At 41.6% G+C, this 21,122-nt stretch overlaps 6 protein-coding genes across 6 annotated transcripts; 5 read left to right on the top strand and 1 right to left on the bottom strand.

Moving 5' to 3' along the window:
• Nucleotides 1–245: 245 nt before the first annotated feature.
• On the top strand, nucleotides 246–1,353 carry LOC117786386 (vesicle transport through interaction with t-SNAREs homolog 1A). Its single transcript, XM_034624602.1, has 3 exons — nucleotides 246–422; nucleotides 487–873; nucleotides 933–1,353. Exons 1-3 carry the CDS (start codon nucleotides 335–337, stop codon nucleotides 1,148–1,150), a joined length of 693 nt encoding a protein of 230 aa, XP_034480493.1. The 5' UTR covers nucleotides 246–334; the 3' UTR covers nucleotides 1,151–1,353.
• Nucleotides 1,354–1,442: 89 nt separating this feature from the next.
• On the bottom strand, nucleotides 1,443–2,428 carry LOC117786387 (ras-related protein RABE1e). The gene is made up of 2 exons (XM_034624603.1): nucleotides 2,152–2,428; nucleotides 1,443–2,089 (listed from the first exon to the last, which is right to left on the bottom strand). Exons 1-2 carry the CDS (start codon nucleotides 2,329–2,331, stop codon nucleotides 1,634–1,636), a joined length of 636 nt encoding a protein of 211 aa, XP_034480494.1. The 5' UTR covers nucleotides 2,332–2,428; the 3' UTR covers nucleotides 1,443–1,633.
• A 138-nt stretch (nucleotides 2,429–2,566) lies between these two features.
• On the top strand, nucleotides 2,567–4,203 carry LOC117786385 (retinoid-inducible serine carboxypeptidase). The gene is made up of 4 exons (XM_034624601.1): nucleotides 2,567–2,703; nucleotides 2,764–3,549; nucleotides 3,607–3,792; nucleotides 3,852–4,203. Exons 1-4 carry the CDS (start codon nucleotides 2,643–2,645, stop codon nucleotides 4,145–4,147), a joined length of 1,329 nt encoding a protein of 442 aa, XP_034480492.1. The 5' UTR covers nucleotides 2,567–2,642; the 3' UTR covers nucleotides 4,148–4,203.
• Nucleotides 4,204–4,489: 286 nt separating this feature from the next.
• LOC117786384 (retinoid-inducible serine carboxypeptidase) lies at nucleotides 4,490–6,618 on the top strand. The gene is made up of 4 exons (XM_034624599.1): nucleotides 4,490–4,643; nucleotides 4,919–5,707; nucleotides 5,760–5,945; nucleotides 6,274–6,618. Exons 1-4 carry the CDS (start codon nucleotides 4,580–4,582, stop codon nucleotides 6,567–6,569), a joined length of 1,335 nt encoding a protein of 444 aa, XP_034480490.1. The 5' UTR covers nucleotides 4,490–4,579; the 3' UTR covers nucleotides 6,570–6,618.
• A 412-nt stretch (nucleotides 6,619–7,030) lies between these two features.
• On the top strand, nucleotides 7,031–9,774 carry LOC117788649. Its single transcript, XM_034627479.1, has 3 exons — nucleotides 7,031–7,408; nucleotides 7,479–7,613; nucleotides 7,990–9,774. The coding sequence occupies exons 2-3, from the start codon at nucleotides 7,545–7,547 to the stop codon at nucleotides 9,613–9,615; spliced, it is 1,695 nt and encodes a 564-aa protein (XP_034483370.1). The 5' UTR covers nucleotides 7,031–7,408; nucleotides 7,479–7,544; the 3' UTR covers nucleotides 9,616–9,774.
• A 1,355-nt stretch (nucleotides 9,775–11,129) lies between these two features.
• On the top strand, nucleotides 11,130–12,510 carry LOC117787558. The gene is made up of 4 exons (XM_034626107.1): nucleotides 11,130–11,244; nucleotides 11,325–11,438; nucleotides 11,520–11,908; nucleotides 11,972–12,510. Exons 2-4 carry the CDS (start codon nucleotides 11,408–11,410, stop codon nucleotides 12,434–12,436), a joined length of 885 nt encoding a protein of 294 aa, XP_034481998.1. The 5' UTR covers nucleotides 11,130–11,244; nucleotides 11,325–11,407; the 3' UTR covers nucleotides 12,437–12,510.
• The last annotated feature ends 8,612 nt before the right edge of the window (nucleotides 12,511–21,122 follow it).

Here is a 21,122-nt window from a genome sequence, read left to right as displayed (position 1 = left end):
GAAACAACAGTATCAACACTGGCAGCATTCGCTGTGAATGGCATATTTGCAGACTGAAATGATTAAAGTTTGCAAATAGCTTAAAATAAAGAATCTTAATCTGCAAACGGGGCGCATTTTAATCTTTTTTAGTTTGGCAATAATTTGGCGAAAAACCGACAATTTAATGAAAGTTGTTTAATTTTAAATCGGAGAAGCTTGCCAACTCGTTTTGTAGCGACGTGACTATTAAAACAAGTTGGCAGCACTGGAAATGATAAACAAAACAAGCAAATAAATTTTGCACAAGCAAACGGGAAACGAATAGTTAAATATAGTAAAATTTCAACAACAAATGTCTCTGCTAGAACAATACGAACAGCAGTATGCAGCACTAATTGCTGAAATAACTGCACATATTGGACGTTTACAGCAAAGTGCAAGTGAGTACAAAATGAGCCAACATATTTTGACATGTAATTTGATAAGCATCCCACCCACGCAAAGCCGAACGCAATGAGCTGTGCAACAAAATCGATGGCAGCCTGTCGGAGGCACAGGAGCTGCTGGAGCAGATGGGCCTGGAAGTGCGCGAACTGAATCCTACACAACGCAGCAGCTTCAACGGGAAACTGCAAGTGGCCCAGGCGGAACTAAAGCGTCTGCAAACGGAATACAAACAGACAAAGGATAAGCTGCGTTCACAATCCAACGCTTATACGACGCTCGATTTGAGCGGCAGTGGTGATTACTATGAGGATGTGTCCATTAGCAACGATCAGAGGCAACGTCTGCTGGAGAATTCCGAGAGTATTGAACGCACAGGCAATCGCTTGACGGAAGGTTATCGCGTAGCTCTGGAAACGGAGGCATTAGGCACACAAGTGCTAAATGGTATTTATAGTTTCATTTATGATTGTAATACCTTATAATGTTGTTTGATTCTGTGGTAGATTTGCATCATCAACGCGAGACTCTGCAAGGCGCACGCGCTCGTCTGAGGGAGACAAATGCCGAGATTGGACGCGCCTCCCGCACCCTCAACACAATGATGCTGCGCGCACTGCGCGAAAAGGTCGTCCTCTACGGTGTGGGCGTTTGCTTTGTGGTTGCCGTCGGCGTCAGCCTTTATTTAACATTTGCCCCAAGCACGCCCGCGGCCACGTCATAGTCTGACTAGATTGGATTGTATATTATATAAGTTTGGTTTAAAGACGTTGACACATTCCTTGTTTAGTTAATTGTTTATTTATTGTTAGCATTAGTTTCAATTGCGAGTTATTCATTATGTATGTATGTACGTATTGTGTAAATTGAAAAACTTCTAGTAGCTAGCAAAAGACCTACGTATTATATGTAACTACTATGCTTAAATCACTATGACTTACGCCCTATTCGTTAATATGCATGTTGATGAATTTAAATCAAACTTGTTCGTTGGCTCTAATAACTGGGCGCATAAATATCAACAATATCATACTTGTATTAAACACTACGTATTTGGACGTTTCAGTTATAAATTCGAAAATAATATTTACAAATCATTAAAATAACTACAAATATAATAAATTAAATATAACGTTAAAGAAATGCGTTGCATTGAGTTCAGCATGGAGCGCCAATAAGATTAGCCAAACTCAATGTTCCCCAACTGCTAGCAACTACATGAGGATGCTTCCTCATTGGTGTCTGCCTCGATGGCCTTGTCAATCTGGAAACTCTGTCGTTCGAGCGCCTGCAGCTCCATTTTGGAGCGATTGGCCTCCGCCAACTGGCGAGATATGTCCTGGAACATTTCCTCGATACCCTCGCCGGTTCGACAAGACGTTTTGTAGGTGGCACTAATCAGAGAATGGCACTGTTCACAAAATGCTTCCATATCCTCATCGGTAACTTCCGGTTCCCGACCCTCGAGGTCGCTCTTATTGCCACAAATAAATATCTTGGCACTCTCTGCATATGTGACAATGTCCAGCAAATGCTGCGATAACGAGTGAAAGGATGCGGCATTGTCCAAGGCAAACACGAGTATTGCACCTTCGGCAAATTTGTAATACGACGAAGTCACAGACGCCACACGTTCCATGCCGCCAGTGTCCCACAATTGTAACTGTCGAATAAGCCATTTATTAAAGAGTATTTCCCAACAGGCTATAAAAAAAACACTCTTACCTTGAGTTGTTTCTCGCCTACATTGTACTCGCGATCAATATGGTCTAATCCCAACGTGGATTTGCGGTCTGTTTCGGTCACAAATGAGTTGTTGGCGAAGCGTCGAAACAAGGAACTCTTGCCCACGCCATAGTCACCACAGAGAATGACCTTTTGCTTAGGCGTTCGAACCGTTGCCATGGTGTTCTAGCGTAGCCTTTGATTTCTTAAGTAAAATGTAATTAAATTAATTCCCACCCACGCAACTTGCCAGACACAAAGAAAATATCACAACAACACAAAATGTAAACAGCTGTTGGAACGAGGCTGCTACTCTGACACGAGAATGCCATCCCGGTTGCAGTGTATCGATAACGATAGGTGACCCGCTAAGCAATCGATTTAAAACACATCAAGTCGTCGAGTTCGACAGCTGATAAGATTTTCCGTTAAAATAGAGTTCAGAAACCGACTGCAGCCAGAGCATATTCAACTGCTGGCTTAAACAGAAGATGGTCAGTGCAATTCGTTCGATAGCCATATTATTGGTGATTTTCACAGTCTGCGCACATGGCAAGTTGACACTTAAGACATTTGATATTATTTTTAAATAATTATAAATTTCAAAACTAGGCAAACCTGGCTATGGACCTGGTGAACAGGACTGGGGCTATGTAGATGTACGCCCAGGTGCTCATATGTTCTACTGGCTGTACTACACCACCGCCAATGTATCCACCTATACACAACGTCCATTGGTCATTTGGTTACAGGGTGGACCAGGTGCCTCATCCACAGGCTATGGCAACTTTGAGGAGTTGGGACCAGTTGACTTGTATGGGGATCACCGCAACTGGACTTGGGTCAAGGACATGAATGTACTTTTTATTGATAATCCCGTGGGAACTGGTTACAGCTATGTGGATAATTCGGCATATTTGACGGCTACAAACAAGGAAATCGCAATGGATCTTGTGGAGCTAATGAAGGGTTTCTATGCACGTCACCCGGAATTTGAAACAGTTCCTTTGCACATTTTCAGCGAAAGCTACGGTGGCAAAATGGCTCCAGAATTTGCTCTGGAATTGCACTATGCCAAGAAACGAGATGAAATTAAGAGCAATCTGGTGTCGGTGGCTTTGGGAGATCCCTGGACATCGCCCATTCACTCGGTTTTGTCTTGGGCGCCGTTCTTGCTGGAATTGGGAATCGTTGATCATGATGGATACGATGCTATTATGAAGGCAGCCAACTTTACAGCCGAACTTGTGGAACAGGAACGTTGGATACAGGCTACAGAACAGTGGGGCAACACCCAGATGGAGGTGATGAAGGCCTCCAAGGGAGTTGATTTCTACAATGTGCTGAAGCTGACGAAAGGTGATCGATTTAAAAAGCTGATGATCCAGACATCCGAGGGTGAGTCTCATAAGTGATCCTGATCCTAGATAGATTCATTGAGTAAGTGCATCATAGAACGCATGTACCGCACCATGGTGAAGCATGATTTCGACGAAGATCATGACCAGATAGCTGAAGACCTGATGCGTGGACCGGTCGCCGAAACATTAGGTATACCGTCCCATGTAAAATGGAATTCACAGAGTGCCAAAGTCTTTAATATTCATAATACTGATTTTATGAAGCCCGTAATACACATTGGTAAGTTGTCAACTGGCATTCTTCTGGCCTATTAAATAAAAAATCAAACTCATTTGCAGTAAACGAGCTGCTGGACAAGACACCGCTTAAAGTGGGCGTTTTTTCGGGCGGTTTGGATCTAATCTGTGCCACACCTGGCACCGTCAACTGGATAGACAAGCTCAACTGGACCAGGAGAAACGAGTACTTGGATGCACCTCGCAATGCCATCAGCGTGAATCGCGTACTGGAAGGCTACGAGAAGTCGGGCGGCAACTTGACCATGTTCTGGATCAACAGATCCGGTCATATGGCTCCAGCTGACAATCCGGCTGCCATGAGCCATGTCTTGCGAAAGCTGACAAACTACGGTTAGAGCTAAAACTCTGAAAGCGAAAAAGAAAATCAAATAAAATGCAGCATTGAATTATACCAAATACTCCTTTGTGAAACTGAGTAAAAAAAGAAGATATAGCGAAAAGAGTACCGCGATAAAATGCCACAATCGCAAATGTTAATTATCAACTGGCTTAGTGGTTTCATCAAAATTTATGAAAGTGATAAGTATTAACTGAAAGTGACAGCCAACTTATGACCTAACTTTGATACGCGTGCAGCCGTCATAACCCATCATCGATCGTAAATACCCGAAGACAAGAGCGATCATAGGGATCGTCTCCAATCAGAAGTCTTATTAGATTAGAAATTCTTTTGCGCCTCGTTTACCTTCTGAGTGGAAGCTCGTTCAACTTTCAGACGTTCGCCAAGCTCCAAGGTGTACGGTCGACCTGGGTTAAACTAGTGCAAAATGAGTCGTCTATTAATCGGGTTCGTAGCGCTCATCGCGCTCTTTGGCTTCGGTGCTGTGAATGGTGAGTGGAACTGACCTCAATTGGTAGAATACCAGCTGAGCTTAACTGAAGAAAGTACTACTTAATATGCTGATCAGGTGCTAATAAACGTAGTCTAATTTTATATCATTGCTTTCCAAGTAACTGAAAGTTACTTAAAATAGAATAGGAAGATTCTTATCTTATCGGGCATACTGATATCTTGAATAGATTTTAAATTCATTAGAACTCGAATTAATTAATTAAATCTCAAGAGTTTTATTGGAAAACGGTCAATTGATTTCTTTCTCGCACAGCACGTAAGGGTTACGGCCCTGGTGAACAGGATTGGGGTTTTGTGGATGTGCGCAAGGGAGCTCACATGTTCTACTGGCTGTACTACACCACCGCCAATGTATCCAGCTATACACAACGTCCATTGGCCATTTGGTTGCAGGGCGGACCAGGTGCCTCATCCACAGGCTACGGCAACTTTGAGGAGTTGGGACCTTTGCAGCTGGATGGCAGCTACCGCGAGTGGACCTGGGTGAAGGACATGAATGTTATATTCATCGACAATCCGGTTGGCAGTGGCTTCAGTTATGTGGATGGCTCAGCCTATTACACAACGGATAACAAACAAATCGCTTTGGATCTGGTTGAATTCATGAAGGAATTCTATGTACGTCACCCGGAATTCAAAGCAGTTCCCCTGCACATTTTCTGTGAGAGTTATGGTGGAAAGATGGCACCGGAATTCGCTCTGGAGCTGTACCATGCCATACAACGACGAGAGATTGAGAGCAACCTGGTTTCGGTAGCCCTGGGTGATCCCTGGACTTCCCCCATTGACTCGGTTCTCTCGTGGGCACCGTTCCTGCTGCAGCTGGGCATTGTGGATCAGAATGGGCACGACAAAATTGAGGCCGCCGCATTGAAGACCAAGAACTACGTCGACACTGAGAAATGGACAATGGCTACGTTGCAATGGAGCGCCACTCAATCTGTGGTGTTACGTGAATCAAAGGGCGTCGATTTCTACAATGTGGAGACTCCAACTCGTGGCGATAGGTACTTGAGGCAACTGGATCTAATGAGTCCCGAGGGTAAGCCTTAAATAGCAAATGTATCTATAAAAGTCTAAGGATTACTTTACAGAGCGCATGTACCGCACCCTGGTGCACTTCGATATCGATGAGAATCGCGATAAAATTCTATCGGAGCTGATGAGGGGTCCAGTTACAAAAGCCTTGAACATCACCACTGGCGTCAAGTGGGGCGCCCAGAGCAGCACCACATTTGACAAGCAGCGGGGTGACTTCATGAAGCCAGTTGTGCACATTGGTAGGTACATTAATAAATAAATTTTGATATTTGGTCTTGAGATGGGCAGACAGATCAAGCTTATTTAAAATTTAGATAATTTCGCATATCGAAAAAAAAAATTAAAAGAGAATTTGTATAGCTATAGTGTGAAGTTTTGACAAGTACGTTACATAAGTAATTTCTGATCTACCATGAAAATTTCATCAAGAATCAATTAAGCGCACGAATTGTCTTATATCAGCGGTGGGCATGAAATTTGAAATCGTGAGCACTACACTATACTATACCATATCTTAGTCGTGCTCTCTCGACTAAAACTTTCTTAAATGTTTTTACATTTGTTTAGTTGAGGAGCTGCTTAACAATACCACACTCAAAGTGGGCGTATTTTCGGGTGGATTGGACCTGATTTGTGCCACACCCGGAGCCGTTAACTGGATTGCTGACATGGAATGGAACAACAAGAAGGCGTATTTGTCTGCTCCCCGTGTGGGCATTACCGTAGACCGCGTGCTGGAGGGTTACGAGAAGACAGCCGGTAACTTTAGCATGTTCTGGGTCAATCGGTCGGGTCATATGGTGCCCGCTGACAACCCACAAGCCATGTCACATATTCTGCGCTATTATACCAAATTCGGTTAGGAATTTGTAAAAATTATATCGAAAATAAACTTTAATTAAATTGCATTAACTCTAAACTTACATATTTACTGCAAACATTCAATAAGTAAAGCAAATTTTAAAGAAATCTTTGGCAAAAATGGCGATCGAATCAAATAAATTCTCAAATTCGTTCCAACAATTGTAAAATACTCGCATGCGCAGTAGAAAGAGAGAGAGAGTGAAAGAGAGCGGTCACGCTATCGAATGAAATTTTACAACCCTCTCTCGGTGTAACGGCCTTGCATCTGAGTGTGCTGCCATTATCTACGTTGTCGCACCCAAGCACTTACACTGGCACATAAACACACAGATACACTCACACAGACACACACACACACATGTTAAAGTTGCGCGCTGTTTGGGCTTATCACAAGCTCTCCGCCGGCGCAGAAAAGTGCTCTCAGTGCGCATTCGCGCTCACAGAAACTGAAAACAGAATGAAAACAGCAGCCGCTGGCAGCGGGTGGGCAGCTATTTTTATATTGTACTCTGTTCTAGTCGGAAAATTTAAAAGCAATTGTACACGTGTGCGTAAGCGTGTGTAATAATTTACATTAACATATTGCAAAAACATCGAGGTAAAGTGCATTGTATAAATATTTGATTAAAAGTGCACTAAAAGCAAAACATTAAAAAGAAGAACAAAAAACAACAACGACGGCCGACGTTTAGTTACTGTCAACGCGCATAATCGTAGCCATCGCAAACGGACACACACACAGGCACGCCATAAATACATGTGTATGTATGTATGAATGCATGCACATGACAATTGCCGTGTGTACGAGAGAGTGAGGAGTACAGGGCATAGGCACAGGGTGAGTGAGCGTAACAAACAAACAACAATGAGAACAACGAGCGAATTATGGTATTTTTTTAAACTTTTAGGTGAAATTTTAATATCTATATATATATTTATAAGGAAAATAATAACAACAACAAAAATATACAGCAATGCGTGTGCGCGACAAACGCAGGCAGCAGAAGGAGCAAAAGGCTCAAAAAGCTAGTGATAAACAAAAGGTAAATAAAGGTTTCTTATAGTTAATGCACAGTGACTGCCAGCTTATTTAACCCGACTACACATTTTAAATGATTTCAATATCAATAAAATTTGAATGCAGAAAAAGGTGTACTTTAATGTTTAAATTAAAGCTTAAGTATATATATATATTGTATTTGAGATAAATGTATCTTTTAATAAGAAGGAGGTTTAAATTAAATTGAAACGCAGATTTGTTTATTAGTTTTTAAACTTTAGATAAATATATTAATTTAATTTTTTTTTAATATCTATTACATCTGAATTAGGCAAGCATTATTATAAATCTTGTGGGTCAAATAAGCTGTGAGCCACTGTATCTGTAATCGGTTATTATTCATCATAAAATTATTGCAGTCAACAGACGCAGAAGCGAAACCAGAAACGTCTGCGACAGCAGCAACAACAACTGCAACAACACAACCACAGCAACAACAACAACAGCAATCACAACAACCATCCACATTGCCAGCCACTGAGAAAGTCGCGTTTGACAATCGGATCAAGCGAAAAAATGTTTTGGCCCTAAATGAGAAGGTGGCTGCATTGCGGGAATACGATCGTCAGCCCGTCTATAAGCATGTGGGACGTATGTTCAACTGCAGTCCGGATCAGATCAAGCGGATTGTGCAGCAGAAGGAGGAGATTTTACGGGCATGGGAGCAACGCACTCGGCGGAGTCAGGATGCCAAGACACAGGAGCTGAAGGTGGTGCGAGTATCGATGTTGGGCAAGGCCGTTTACGATTGGATACGCCGCATGATGTACTACAAGGACTTCACCATATCCGATGGACTGATACAGAAGATGGCATTGCAGTTCAAGAGTTCCATGGGACTGAACAACTTCTTTCCGCATCAGGAATGGTGCGACAAGTTTCGCATCACGTACAACATTCAACATAACGATACGAAGCTGCTGAAGATTGGATATACCCAGAGCCATTCGGTGCAGATCAATGATATTGCCAAGGACGTCATGTCGGAGTGCACTCCAGCAGCAGATGCCGCTGTGGTTGCTGCGGATGATGATGAAGAGGATATAAGTCTGGCCACCATCAGTGGCAGCAGTCATGCGGATGAGGATGACGCCGATGTCGACATTGATGGTGGCGGCGACATGAGCGATGAGGATGAAAGTCAAGATGTCAAACCCTCGATCAGTGAACTCAACCAGGCACGCGTCCTTCAACCCTTGCCACAGTTGATGCGACTGCCACAGGTGCCTCCAGGAACATCCCAAAAGGTGCTTCTGGCCACACCCATTCTTCCGCCTGGCGCCGCTGCTGGCGGTGCACAGACAATGACAATCATACCACTTGCCACACTGGCGCAGAGCATCACGCAGCGTCCGGTTCCACAGACCCAGCCAAAAGCGGGAATGCCGCCGCCAATGCTGGACATCAAGCAGGAGATCAAAACGGAGCCCAAAGATGCTGATGAATTGGAGCCGACGGAGGAGCAAAAGACACAGGAGGAAACTATAAAAGAAAAGCAAGCTGAGGAGGAGGAGGACGAGGAGGAGCCCCCTGTGCGTATCAAGCAGGAACTGGACAGCGATAACGAACTCCTCGACGATGATGATGATGACGATGCTAATGGAGGCCGTTCTAGTGTCACTTCGTTGGCCGAAATTCTGGCTGCCAATGTGGATGATGAAAAGCAATATATTGAACAAAACCGCGCATTGCGCCACAGAAAACGCAGTCGCAGTCCTGCAACAGATCTTGCCACGCCCATGTCCATACTGCCGCCCATGCCGCCACTGACCAAAGCGCCAGTCGCCCAGTCGCCGCCGGCGAAGCGACAACGACAACATGATGACAACAACAATGCGGGCAGCGGCCAATCAATAATCAGCTGTGCCGAGGCACGCAAGTACCTGAAGCTACTGGAGGAGTTTGCACTGTCCAAGGAGAACTATCGCCTGATTGGACTCATTACGCGCGCCGATGAAGTCATGCGAGAGTTGGCCGATGAATAGAATGAGATACACATACATATACTTATATAGTATAACCATTATATTTCTAGTTAGTAGCACATCTCGAAGATGCAATTGGATGCAATCAATCATAGAATAACGTGTATATTATAATTTGTACTCTTACCAAATACAACAAACCAAATGTAGCACCTAAAACTCACGTCAATTCTATTTCTCACATGCACATGTGCCGCCTCTCTGTCTCTCTCTCTGTGTGTGTGTGTGTGTGTGTGTCATAGATAACCGGGAGTCAGCTACTCATGCATGTACTTGGACCCAGGCCACATTACGAGTAGGTTCAAATATATGTATATGCGCCGTCTGTTAGTGCGCATGTCTGCCCTTAGCTCACTCGTCGAGTAACTCAGTTACCGCTGCTTCGTCCCCAGAACTTAAAGGTCCCCTCCTCCTTCTAATGTGAGCTGGTATGACATCGATGTTAAGAATTTCTAATTACAAAATGCACAAATTTGAAATTATATTTTTTTTGAAATCAAATTATTAATCCCGCGAGGAGGGTCGAACCTTAAAGCTTCATTAAAATAAAAACCTTTATCTTATCCATCTTCGAGATTTCAATTTTCTTTAAAAATCATCATTATTGCCCAATTATTGCTTAATTCAGTTTAAATTTGAATTGGGCGCCGTCCATAAACATATACATTGCTAACAACGTTCCGTTTACGCCCTCAATTCTATCGGCTGCACAGGGTGACTGTAAAGTGTGTTCCCCCTAAAAACTTGCCAGCACTGGTTTGGAAGACTGCCACCAGGTGTTAAGGCTGCCACCCTAAAAAATTTCCCGATCTGGCAGCTTGTTCTAATTTAATCAAATTGAAAATTTTGTTGCACCCAGGAAAATTCACCTAATTTGGAATTTTTCTCAATAATGAAGATGGACTTTTTTAAATTTTTGCAAAATTTTTGCTAGAGTTTTGTCGATTTTTTCATATTTTTTTTTAGAATTAAATTTGTAACTTCTTTCCCCTGTGGACGACGAGCTTCAAACCTTCATAAAAATGTTTTCCCTAATTTAATCTAATTTCGAATCTTAAATTTTCATCAAATTATTAATTTATTTCAAAGTTATTGCATTTTAAAATTTACATAACAAATTACATTCACCTATGGCAACAGGGTGGTTATGCTCCCTCTAAATATATATTTTTTTATTTGAACAATATTTTTTTTTTTTTATATACAAAATATTCCCATTTTACATTTAAATTACTTTTAATCTTAATTATTTGATGTACTAATAATCTGTCTGCTTAATAAATAACAAATATACATGCATACATACATACACACAAACAACACATACATACACACGTAATTAAAGATTTTCAATGAGCGAATTTTGATTGATGGCATGAATTTACCCAAACGCAAGCACACACACTACACCATGTATACAAAAATAAACTCGAAAAAATATGTATACATATACACACACACATCGAAGCACACGGACAGGGGCTAATCAATCAATCAATCGACAACAAGCAACGCTCGCAGAGTCGCACATTCAACGTCATCGTCAGTCTGTGATTGGCGTTGCCACGGAAAGGTCGATCAAGCATATGTTCGTACGTACGTATGTACTTAAGGTATACAGAATTACAAGTAAGTTAATTAAATTAAAAATAATAACTTTATATGTCATATTAGCGCATTTTAAAACCTTGCTTCTTTTTTGTTTATAGCTTCCCACAATATGACTCTGTAAGTTAACAGAGCTCTGTAGTTCTTAACAGAATTCTATCACTTAAAGTTGGCTGTTCCTAATATGGCGGCGTTGCCAGATCGTTTTAATGCGGGTAAGCGCTATTTTTCAAATTAACAGAAATTTATTTTGCTTTCGTGCAGCTAATATAAATAGTATTTTCTGTCATATCCAGGTAAGCGCCAATTTTGGTGCGAGTTTTTGAAACTGTATCAACAAATGCCGGAGCTGTGGGATGTTCACCATACGGATTACAGAAATAAGGAATTACGAAATGAATCATACGAAATTCTTCAGACAAAGCTGACAGAGATTGAGCCGAATGCAACGAAAAGCGATGTAGGACGACGTATCAATATTTTCCGTACAAATTATAGACGAGAACAGATGCGAATATTGAAACAACAAAGTTTGGGACTACATCCAAACTTGTGTAAGCCGACGTTATGGTTCTACGAAAATATGAGTTTTCTGCAGACGCAAGAGTCTTTTCAACACAGGGCGAAGAGGACGCGTATGTGGCCCAATCCTGACGAGCCACCAGCTAATAACTTTAAGCCAGATGTAAGCTCACATTTATATTCAGATGTTCTAGACATGACTTTACTACTTCTTTCTTACTTGTAGAATACGATGGATCCACTGGACACAGCATCAACAGTTTTCTTAACAGGTGCAAACAATAACCGTGAGACTTCTTTACCAACTGAGTTTGACGAGAGCATGCTTCTCAGTCCAAAGATTGAAATATTTGACAATGACCAGTGTATGGAAACCAATAGACAAGTGCAGAATGCAGATGACATTAAGATAGATAGCGCTCGTATTAGTGGGTCAGATGCTAACGAGCCAGTTGGCTCTTCCTCATTAACTATGACTACAGTGAAGAGTCTAAAGACTGAAAACACATCGCCAATTATAAGTGAGGCCTCCGAAGCATTAGCAAAGTCTTGGGCTATTCAATACGAGGAGATGACTCCTACGCAACGAATTCTGGCTCGGAAGGCTATCGCGGATATTCTCTTCGAGGGTTGTATGGGCAATTTGCGTGTTAATCGTGGAGATCGAACGACTGTAGGTAATCATGTTTAAGAAATTTAAATATAGTTTGATAATGTAATATAATTTGTAATGTGTATATAATTAATACAAAGCAAAACTTCAATTTCAAACAGAACCCTTTATTTGGTTAACAGATCAATTATTTTACTTCGCGAAGTTAAGTGTGGTGGTAGGTCGATTATTCGTAGCTGTGCAAAGGTATCGATTTCACAGCTGTTTGTCATATTCAAATCTGCTGTCCGTTATTAGTTTCGTCATTTCAATTGAATATGTAATTTTTGCGTTTTTCACAGGAAATAATACCAGATCTATCGGAAACGCTAACGGAACCGTTAAACGACATTAATTATATTAAAGCAAAGAAAATTAAATTTTTTCGACTATTATCGCCAAGATTTGATTTCGATGGTAAGGGTCCCCCCTTTGAATTTTTGAAAATTGAAAATTTTAAATCTCAAGTTTTCACTTTTAATCAACTTCTTATATCATAATTAGTGTAAAACAACACTTTAAATTTGATTTTAAGACCTTTAATTTTTCTGTAAAAAATCATGTGAAATCGATCAAAAATTTTGACTTGTAAGGTTGTTAGGTCAAAGGTCTGACCAACTTCAAACTATCATAACTTTGCCAAAACTCAACCGATTTTAAAGCGGAATGTCATTTTCATTTTGGATTGGCTCCTAAATTAATTCTGCATTCAAACTTAATTAATTTTGTAAAAAAATTGTTTGCTTCTACATCTTGGGTTCAATGCTAAGGGTCCCCCCTTTGAAATTTTGAAAATTGAAAATTTTAATTCTCAAGTTTTCACTTTTAATCAACTGCTTATATCGTCATTAGTATTAAACAACACTTTAAACCTGATTCTGAGACCTTTCATATTTCTGTAAAAAATCATGTGAAATCGATCAAAAATTTTGACTTGTAAAGTGGTTAGGTCAAAGGTCTGACCAACTTTAAACTTCAATAACTTTATCAAAGCTCAACCAATTTTAAAGCGGAATGTCATTTTGATCATTGTTTGGCCTCTTCATTAATTCTCCATTTCAATTTTATCATTTTAGAAAGTTTAATTGTTTTCGACCATCTAAGAGCTTCTGAAAATGTTGACATCCTCGTATATGTTCTTCAGTTTACTATTAAAAGAGATCTTAAGTGGTATTTAATTTTGAATTAACTTTTAACGACCAGTATTTAACTACTCAAATAACTTTCAAATTTGTTTCAGTCCGTTGAGAGTAGCAATGTTTTCGCTAACATCTAATAAAAAGCGAAATGAAAAATCTTAATTAGCGACATGTGCATGTGGTTGAGTGGAAGCAGTGTGCTGTGGAAGCAGCTGTGTTGACCACCCGTCTGTCTAGCGGCCACCGCCCATCCGGTGATGCACTTAACGCGTTTGCAAATGATTTGAGCAGCTGTTGCCACTGCACCTGTGCTTTAACCTGGACAACGCCTGTCTTGATGCCGCCTGTTTGCCATTTTACGTGTAATTTTGCCTAGCCCAACCGCATGGAAAAATTCAAATCACTGTGGATGGGGCTGAGACTGGAACTGGGACTGGGACTGGGGCTGGTTGTCTGTTGTTGACTAGTGACTAGTGACTGGGTCCTAAGCCGCTGTAGCATTTTGCACCTGTCGTCCTACGCATGTGAAAATCAAGCGCAACTTTAATTGATACAACAACAGCTACAACTGCAGCAGGCGAAGAAGGGGCCTAAAACAGGGCTGACTTCTCTACTTGCACGTGTTGCACTGGGACTGCGACTGAGACTGAGATTGCAACTGCAACTGGGATGGGACTGCAACAAGTCGCGGCAAAAATGTTGTAAAAAATGCGTGGAGTTGCACAGCTGCCAGGCTGGGAGACGTAGATGGGGCTGAGACTATGCTTGGGGGAAAAGTGAGCCCTTGACACAGCAACAACAACAGCAACAGCAACAACTATAACAACAACACGTTGCAAAGTTTTGCAGCCTTAAATGGGCATTGAAATTAAATGCAGCTGCTTTAATGACGCTGCTGCTTGCAGCACTTGGAGCGATTGCGGAGCGGAGCGAAGCGCGGGGGGTGGACAGCGGGATGCGTATCAAAATGGCCTAAACAAATCTGTGGATATGGCACAAAGGCTGTTGTAGCTGCTATGCTGCCTGGTGGGCGTTGCATGTGGCAGTTGTTGCCTGGGCGTGGCGCCACAAAATGAAATGCATACAAGCGACTGCGCCGGTGGCCGATGCCGCTGTTGTTGTTGTTGTTGTTGTTGCCGTTGCTGCCGCCTCGCTCTCAACGTGGTGGGCGCCAGTTAACAAAGAAAACAACAACAATGAAAACAACAACAAGAAACAACAACTACATCGACAGCAACTTTTGCCTTTTTGGGCCGTTTAATGGGAGTTGCCGTTGCCTTTTTTGGTTCAACGAAATCAAGAAACAAAAATCAGTTTATCGCAAGTTGTTGTTGTTTTTGCTGTTGCTGGAGTTTATGTTGCAGTTGTTGCCTTTGCTGTTGCACTGATGATGATGTTGTTTGCTCAAGTTTACGTATATAAAAATAAATTCGTTTTGTGCGCGATTTGAAATGCAATTCAGGCCCAAAAACGAAAGACTTAGGCAACAAACTCACTGGAACTACGTCTTATGATTGCAATTTGAAGCGCAGCAACAATAACCCTTCTGGCACGACTCCAATGTTCATAAGGTGCTCATCAAGCGCCATAAAGCTGGCCAATTGAGGTCTACATTTTCCAGTCGGCCAACTTCCAGCTTCCAATTGCCAACTGGTAACTGGTAACTGGCAACTACAGACCATCCTCGGTCGAGGTCAATTGCGATGCTACCGAGAGTTGTAGAGTTGCGGCCACAATTGATTGCAAACTTAATGAGAAATTTCCAATTTGTACGAGTATTGGCCGATAACGCAACTCATCAGCTGCGGCAGCAACAACAACTCGTTGTTTGTGCACACTGTGTAAACATGCCACAAATAAACAGTAACAAATTGCATTTCTCACATACACCCGAGGCACGCGACAGTTCCAAAAGCAACCCTCAACACTCAGGTGCAGACCACGCGTCTGCTTGCCACACAATTTAGGGGTGAGTTTATGTAAAAGCTGTTGCTTCACAGCGACATAAAAATCACACGAGAACTCGCGCAGTTGTTGAAAATGCGCCTGGGAACGGGAATCGAAAGTGCAATCGAAATCGGAATCGGGAATGAACGTGGGATGGGCATGGGTATGAGAATGGCCAGGGTGAGCACATCATGTGAACTGTCCCTTGGCTTATACGATGGGGTAAATTGCTGGTCGTCGTTCGCTAATGAGACTGAGAATCAACCAACAGCAACAATAACAACAACAACAACAACCACAACAGCCTGTGTTTGAGCGGAATGTGGGCGCGCAGACGCAGCCGTTTGGCGTGACGAATAATGTGAGAATGAGAACTTTATTAAAACGCTGTTTGGCTTGGATTTGTTTTGTTTTATATACCCAGGCAGCTAAGCTACAAAGGTTGTTTTAGACTTAAGCTACATCAAATGAATGCAGGAAGGAAACAATTGCCAAATGAGCAGAGTCAAGATGAGGAAGTTGCTGACTTTGATAGCTCAGATCCAGTGGACTGTTCAAGCTAGAGTTAAGAAAGTTGGCATACACGTGCTTTAAATATAGATTTAATAAATAGCATATAAGAAAAAATTATAATAATTATATTAGTGAAGTTAATCTAAATTTACAAATAATTCTCTTTGTAATTATTTCGGTTGCCGTTTTTAATCTCTTTACAGGGTATCTTAAAGTTCCAGCCACCCAGGTAACAAATTTAGTTAGTTCTTGGCATTACATTGTCGAAAATATTCTCAGTTGTTGCACATTTGGAGTATTCTGAAATTGTTGAAATGCTTTTCACACGGATAGCGCTGTGAGAAAGCGCAACGTGGGACTGTGAAAATTGTGAAACGAAGAGCAGACAGAACAGAACTTTTTTGGTTTGAAGACGACACACACACACACACTGACACCTGTATATATGGGTCAGAAGTGGCATGTGTGTATGTGTTCCGTATGCATGTTAATGAATTGGGGACCCATTTTGGGATCGGGCGAGTGGCTAAACGCGGGCATTACAATTTAAATAAAAGCATAAGCCCCATAAAAATTGACATGCTGATCGCACAATTTGGCAGCAGCTGAAAAGTTTTTTGTAGCTCTTAGCGGGTTGCTAGTTGGCTGGATGTGGAAACTTATGCGTTAATTAACCAAAAAGGATACGGCGCCTTTTGATTTTTTTGGACTTTTGGCGAAACTTTTATGGCCAATTCATTTAGACAGAAAGATCGCAAGAAACCAAAAAAAAAAGAAAAAATTGAGCCCAAAAATGTTGGCTCATTTTATGGGCCGGTGACACCTTTTAAGAGCGCCAATCGAATCAATGTTTTAACACGAGAATACCATTTCCAAAACGGGCTCATTAAGCACTCCCGAATAACCCAAAAAAAAGGAAACCTATAAAAAATTATAAAAAATATATAAATGTATATAAAAAGCAAAAGGATTGCTTCGAATTCTACGAATGCTGAAATTTTGTGCGGCAGCTGCAAAAAGGAATTGAAATTGTGAGTTGAGAATTGGGAATCAGGAATTGGAATTGGAATTCATATTCATTTGATTTCACAATGCTGCGAAAGTGAATCCAAGCGTATCAAGCGGCAGCTGAAGGCAACAGAGGCAGGTGAATGGGGCATCAACAAAATGCCTGTTGCCCAAAACTGACACACATCTTTTTTATTGCCCAAAAAGAAGGAGTAGGAGAACTTTGACAAGAACGCGCTCGACAAGTTTTGGCAATTTGAAAATCTCTGCGCTAATTACCAGAGGCCAAAAGAGGAGCAAAGGAAGCAACAGCAGCTGCCTTCGTCTTTGTCTTCGTCTTCATCTTCGTCTTTGGCTGCCTAATTGAACTCATCAATTTGGGAGCTAATGAAGTGGCAGTCTGTGGTCGCAGTGGACCAGTTACCAGTTACCATTGACCAAAGACCAGCTACCAAACTGTCGCCTTGCATTTTCAGGTCCAACGAAATTGCAATGCATGTGGCATCATGAGGCACCACCAAAAAGCAGAGCTGATCGTCGTGCTCTGATAACGGCGTATAAAACACAAAATGCCAAGTGCTTCCTGCAACAGACTCTGTCTTAACTTAAGCTACTGACTGGCTGGCTGGCCATTTAATTAGCAGGTTAATTGCCCACGAGGCGGCAAACTTTGCATGTTGCCAGTTGCCAGTTGCCAGAGACCGCCAGTCAGCAACTTCATTAATAACTTTGTCTATGGTTGCAAGTTGCAACTGCATCTGCAACTGCATCTCTGGCTGCATTTGTCATAGACAACGACCCGTTTGGCTGCTTGCTATCGACGTGGCCAATGACAAATGATATGTTGACAGCAGCGCAACGTCAGCAGTTGCTAAATTTTGACACTGTCTTATCGAAACTGCGATTGCCAGCAAGAGGCACACAGGCGCATCTGCCACAAGTGCAAAAATATTGTGAAATTGCCACAACTTTAAGTATACTGCGTGTGTAGGAGGGGGGAGGAGCGAACGAGAGGTGATTGCCATATACAGAGGACATGTGACAGTAGCTGGCAACAGAAGGAGTAGCAATATTTCATTGTTATCGGTAATATCTGCATCAGCGAAGGTCTTTAAGTGCCCTAAGTAGCTGACTCTTAAGGCTGAACAGCATCGATCATCATTGATTCAATTGATCAGGACAGTTGCGCATTTATGCACGACAGTTGTCCAGTTAAATCCCAATTCCTGTTAAGTAACTGACTTCAATTTGATGATAGATAAGAAGAATATCAGTAAGGTATACAATTCTGCAATTAAATTCTTGAAAAAGAAGAGAGAGACCGCAAAATATTTAAAAGATCCATTAAAAAAGTTTTCATTTGTTTAATATTATTTTTAATTCGTTATATATTTATAAAACAGTCTAAATCAGAAATTATTTAACCATAACACTTAAAATTAAATTATAGAAATATATCAGAACTTAAATATGTATTTGGTTTGGTTAGTTTAATTTAAGTTAAATTAATTGTAAGTGTACAGTGAATAATTTAAAAACTAATAATAAAATATTAAAAATATTTAAGACATAAATCTTTATATTTCAAGCTTAAAATTCTCTTCAGTCAAATTTTCTCCAACTTTAGCATTGCTTCTGCTCCTTTTCCTCCCCTTCCTGATCAGCAGCAGGGGCATTAGCTTCCTCGGCTACCCCAGCGGAGAGTATAGTTCCACCCCTTTGAAATAAAACCCACCACCTATTTAAAGCAAGCAGCACTCCCCTTAATAGAATCCACATAAAAGTCTACCAAAACACCCCTGCATTTCCCCTGCCATTGCCCCTTAAATACCCCTCACAAAATGCCCCTCAAACCGCATGCGCGCATGGCTATTGCCCCTGCTCAGAAATCCAGTGGAGAGTGGCTCGCAAGAGAGCGCAAAGTTTGCTGAGAGTGAGAGCCACAGCGAGAGCGCGAGTGAGCGTCAAAACGAAAGACTTAAGACACAAACGTGAGCTTCGGCTGTAAAGAACGAAACGAAGTGTGCTTGGCGTGCTTGGCTGTTGACTGGTGACTCAAGTGGCATGCCTATCTGCAATACGACGCGAATGCGACTGCGCCTGTGCCACAAGCAGCGAATTGCATTTGTAATCATGCGGAAATGATCGCGTTGACCTTTCAGCAAGTTGCAAGTTACAACTTGCAAGACTGTTGTCTGTTGTCTGCGTTCTGTGTCTGTTTCTCTGTCTGCATTCCGCGGTTGCAATCTGTGACTCTTTGTGGCAAGTTATGACGGCTGCTGGGCTCATCCTCATCTGCATCCTCATCTTCAGTCTCATCTCTTGGCCGCGTTATTTGCATGATATGGCGACCTTTTGATCTGCTTTCGGCTTTCAGTCAATACAATTATTGATTTGCCTCAGCCTTTCTCCCTGAGGCGAACTCTGTCCGTGCCTTATTGATGTGCTGCTCCAACTCTGTCCATGTTGAACTTGAGCCGCAATTTGCGGACTCTGACGTGTCTGCAATTTTGTAGTTGCAATCATCTTGAACTGTGCTGAAAGATTGGCCTTCCAGCTACGTGCCAGGTGTCAGGATCAACGTTGCGTGTCCAAGTCCAAGACCAAGCCATTTGGATCACAATTAGTCACTCACTCAAGGGATTAACACACAGCTCACAGATCACTTTATTAAAGAGCCAACGTTGCACGTTGCAAGCTTTTATATAAATGGCATTTTAATCAAAATTGTCGCCTGCGGTTATGTATTAATATTGGGCATTATGAAAACAAATTGCATGGACAGCCGTGTTGATGGCCAACAACAGCGCACAGCGCAGTCCAGACAACAACAACAACAACAGCAACAACAACAAATTAAATCTGCCTAAATGTTAAACAATTTACACCGAACAGACACCGTCACGTTGCTTTGCGCTGTCGTGCATTAGTCAGCCAGGGTTAACTCCAATCTGCGGCTAAAACTCGTCTCCATTTTAGCCCAAGCTGCTCTTGGTCAAGTGGTCTGGCTAACTGACTAACTGGCCATATACCTGGCTGGCCTCTTTGGGCCGGCGCGTCTCTAGTCTAGTTGATTTAATTTCAACGTCACGTCGTCAGCCTCATCCTCATCTTCGTCGTCATCCACATCGTCATCGTCTGATTTGAATGCATTTCTGCGGCGAACGTCTGAAATTACATGAACTGCCTACCCAAACCAGATTGACTGTTCAACTGCGCACAAACTGGGAACTGCCTTTCGAGGTCATGGGAAAATCACTTTTCACTTTGTTCAGACTTTTATTTATTTTCATTTTGCATGCTATTTTCAACTGAAGCTCAAGTCAAAATCTGTGCTAAAAACGTTTAAAAATAAATAAATAAAGCTCTAAATTGTCTAATTGCGATTTATAATATTTTCTAAATTAATTTTAAGACTTAAAACAGATATTATATGTTAAATTTTTCTTAAATTATCTAAAGCTTATTTACATAATTTTTTCATTACTATATTGACTTGTACAGCTTCTCCTTACATAGGCTATTATTATGTTCTGCAAATTCAATGAAGCTTTTGCCGTTGTCTTGGCCAATCTTTTTGGCATGCCAAACAATTGCTCAAGCTATAATCGCTGGCAATTGAAGGCAAATTGAAATCCATTGAACCTTTCGAAAGCAATTGAGCGCCCACAGCGGTACAAGACAAATTTGGAGCTGTTAGTCACAATTAGAGGACTTCAGCTTGGACTTAGGCTGGGACTGGATCCAGTCCCAGTTGGCTGTCGCCAACGCCATTGAAATTGCCTTAACGTTCCCACACAATTATCGAGCTTGGACAACAATGAGTTTCCTGTTTCAGCAGAATCCAAATGAACAATTCGAATTAGCTAAACAAATGCGCGCGAACGTGAGAACTTCAAATGAGAAATGAGAGCTTGAAAAGTGTTAGCTAGATCATAAGGACAATTAGAATAAAGGAGCTAGGATAACATAGCCTCGATTGGAACAATAGATAAGCCTGCAAGTGCCACCATCTGCCTTCGTCTTCTTCTTTGCCATATCTTTTGTCTGCCTCTACAGAAGCAGATGGCTTTTAATTTGAGAAACTCGTAATTGAAATGAGCTTTAATATTTTTATG

This window comes from Drosophila innubila (assembly GCF_004354385.1).
Source record: "Drosophila innubila isolate TH190305 chromosome 3L unlocalized genomic scaffold, UK_Dinn_1.0 0_D_3L, whole genome shotgun sequence".
Taxonomy (NCBI): Eukaryota; Metazoa; Arthropoda; class Insecta; order Diptera; family Drosophilidae; genus Drosophila; species Drosophila innubila.
Note: the sequence above shows the minus strand (reverse complement) of the source record. Positions and strands in the feature narration are given on the sequence as shown.

Coding starts and splice junctions, on each gene's coding strand:
- LOC117786386 (XM_034624602.1), top strand. CDS start 335: ATGTCTCTGCTAGAACAATACGAACAGCAGTATGCAGCACTAATTGCT. Junction 423..486: donor ACGTTTACAGCAAAGTGCAA/GTGAGTACAAAA, acceptor ACCCACGCAAAG/CCGAACGCAATGAGCTGTGC. Junction 874..932: donor AGGCACACAAGTGCTAAATG/GTATTTATAGTT, acceptor ATTCTGTGGTAG/ATTTGCATCATCAACGCGAG.
- LOC117786387 (XM_034624603.1), bottom strand. CDS start 2,331: ATGGCAACGGTTCGAACGCCTAAGCAAAAGGTCATTCTCTGTGGTGAC. Junction 2,090..2,151: donor TAGGCGAGAAACAACTCAAG/GTAAGAGTGTTT, acceptor CTTATTCGACAG/TTACAATTGTGGGACACTGG.
- LOC117786385 (XM_034624601.1), top strand. CDS start 2,643: ATGGTCAGTGCAATTCGTTCGATAGCCATATTATTGGTGATTTTCACA. Junction 2,704..2,763: donor TTTCACAGTCTGCGCACATG/GCAAGTTGACAC, acceptor TTTCAAAACTAG/GCAAACCTGGCTATGGACCT. Junction 3,550..3,606: donor GATGATCCAGACATCCGAGG/GTGAGTCTCATA, acceptor AGTGCATCATAG/AACGCATGTACCGCACCATG.
- LOC117786384 (XM_034624599.1), top strand. CDS start 4,580: ATGAGTCGTCTATTAATCGGGTTCGTAGCGCTCATCGCGCTCTTTGGC. Junction 5,708..5,759: donor GGATCTAATGAGTCCCGAGG/GTAAGCCTTAAA, acceptor ATTACTTTACAG/AGCGCATGTACCGCACCCTG. Junction 5,946..6,273: donor GAAGCCAGTTGTGCACATTG/GTAGGTACATTA, acceptor ACATTTGTTTAG/TTGAGGAGCTGCTTAACAAT.
- LOC117788649 (XM_034627479.1), top strand. CDS start 7,545: ATGCGTGTGCGCGACAAACGCAGGCAGCAGAAGGAGCAAAAGGCTCAA. Junction 7,614..7,989: donor AAGCTAGTGATAAACAAAAG/GTAAATAAAGGT, acceptor AAATTATTGCAG/TCAACAGACGCAGAAGCGAA.
- LOC117787558 (XM_034626107.1), top strand. CDS start 11,408: ATGGCGGCGTTGCCAGATCGTTTTAATGCGG. Junction 11,439..11,519: donor GCCAGATCGTTTTAATGCGG/GTAAGCGCTATT, acceptor TGTCATATCCAG/GTAAGCGCCAATTTTGGTGC. Junction 11,909..11,971: donor CTAATAACTTTAAGCCAGAT/GTAAGCTCACAT, acceptor TCTTACTTGTAG/AATACGATGGATCCACTGGA.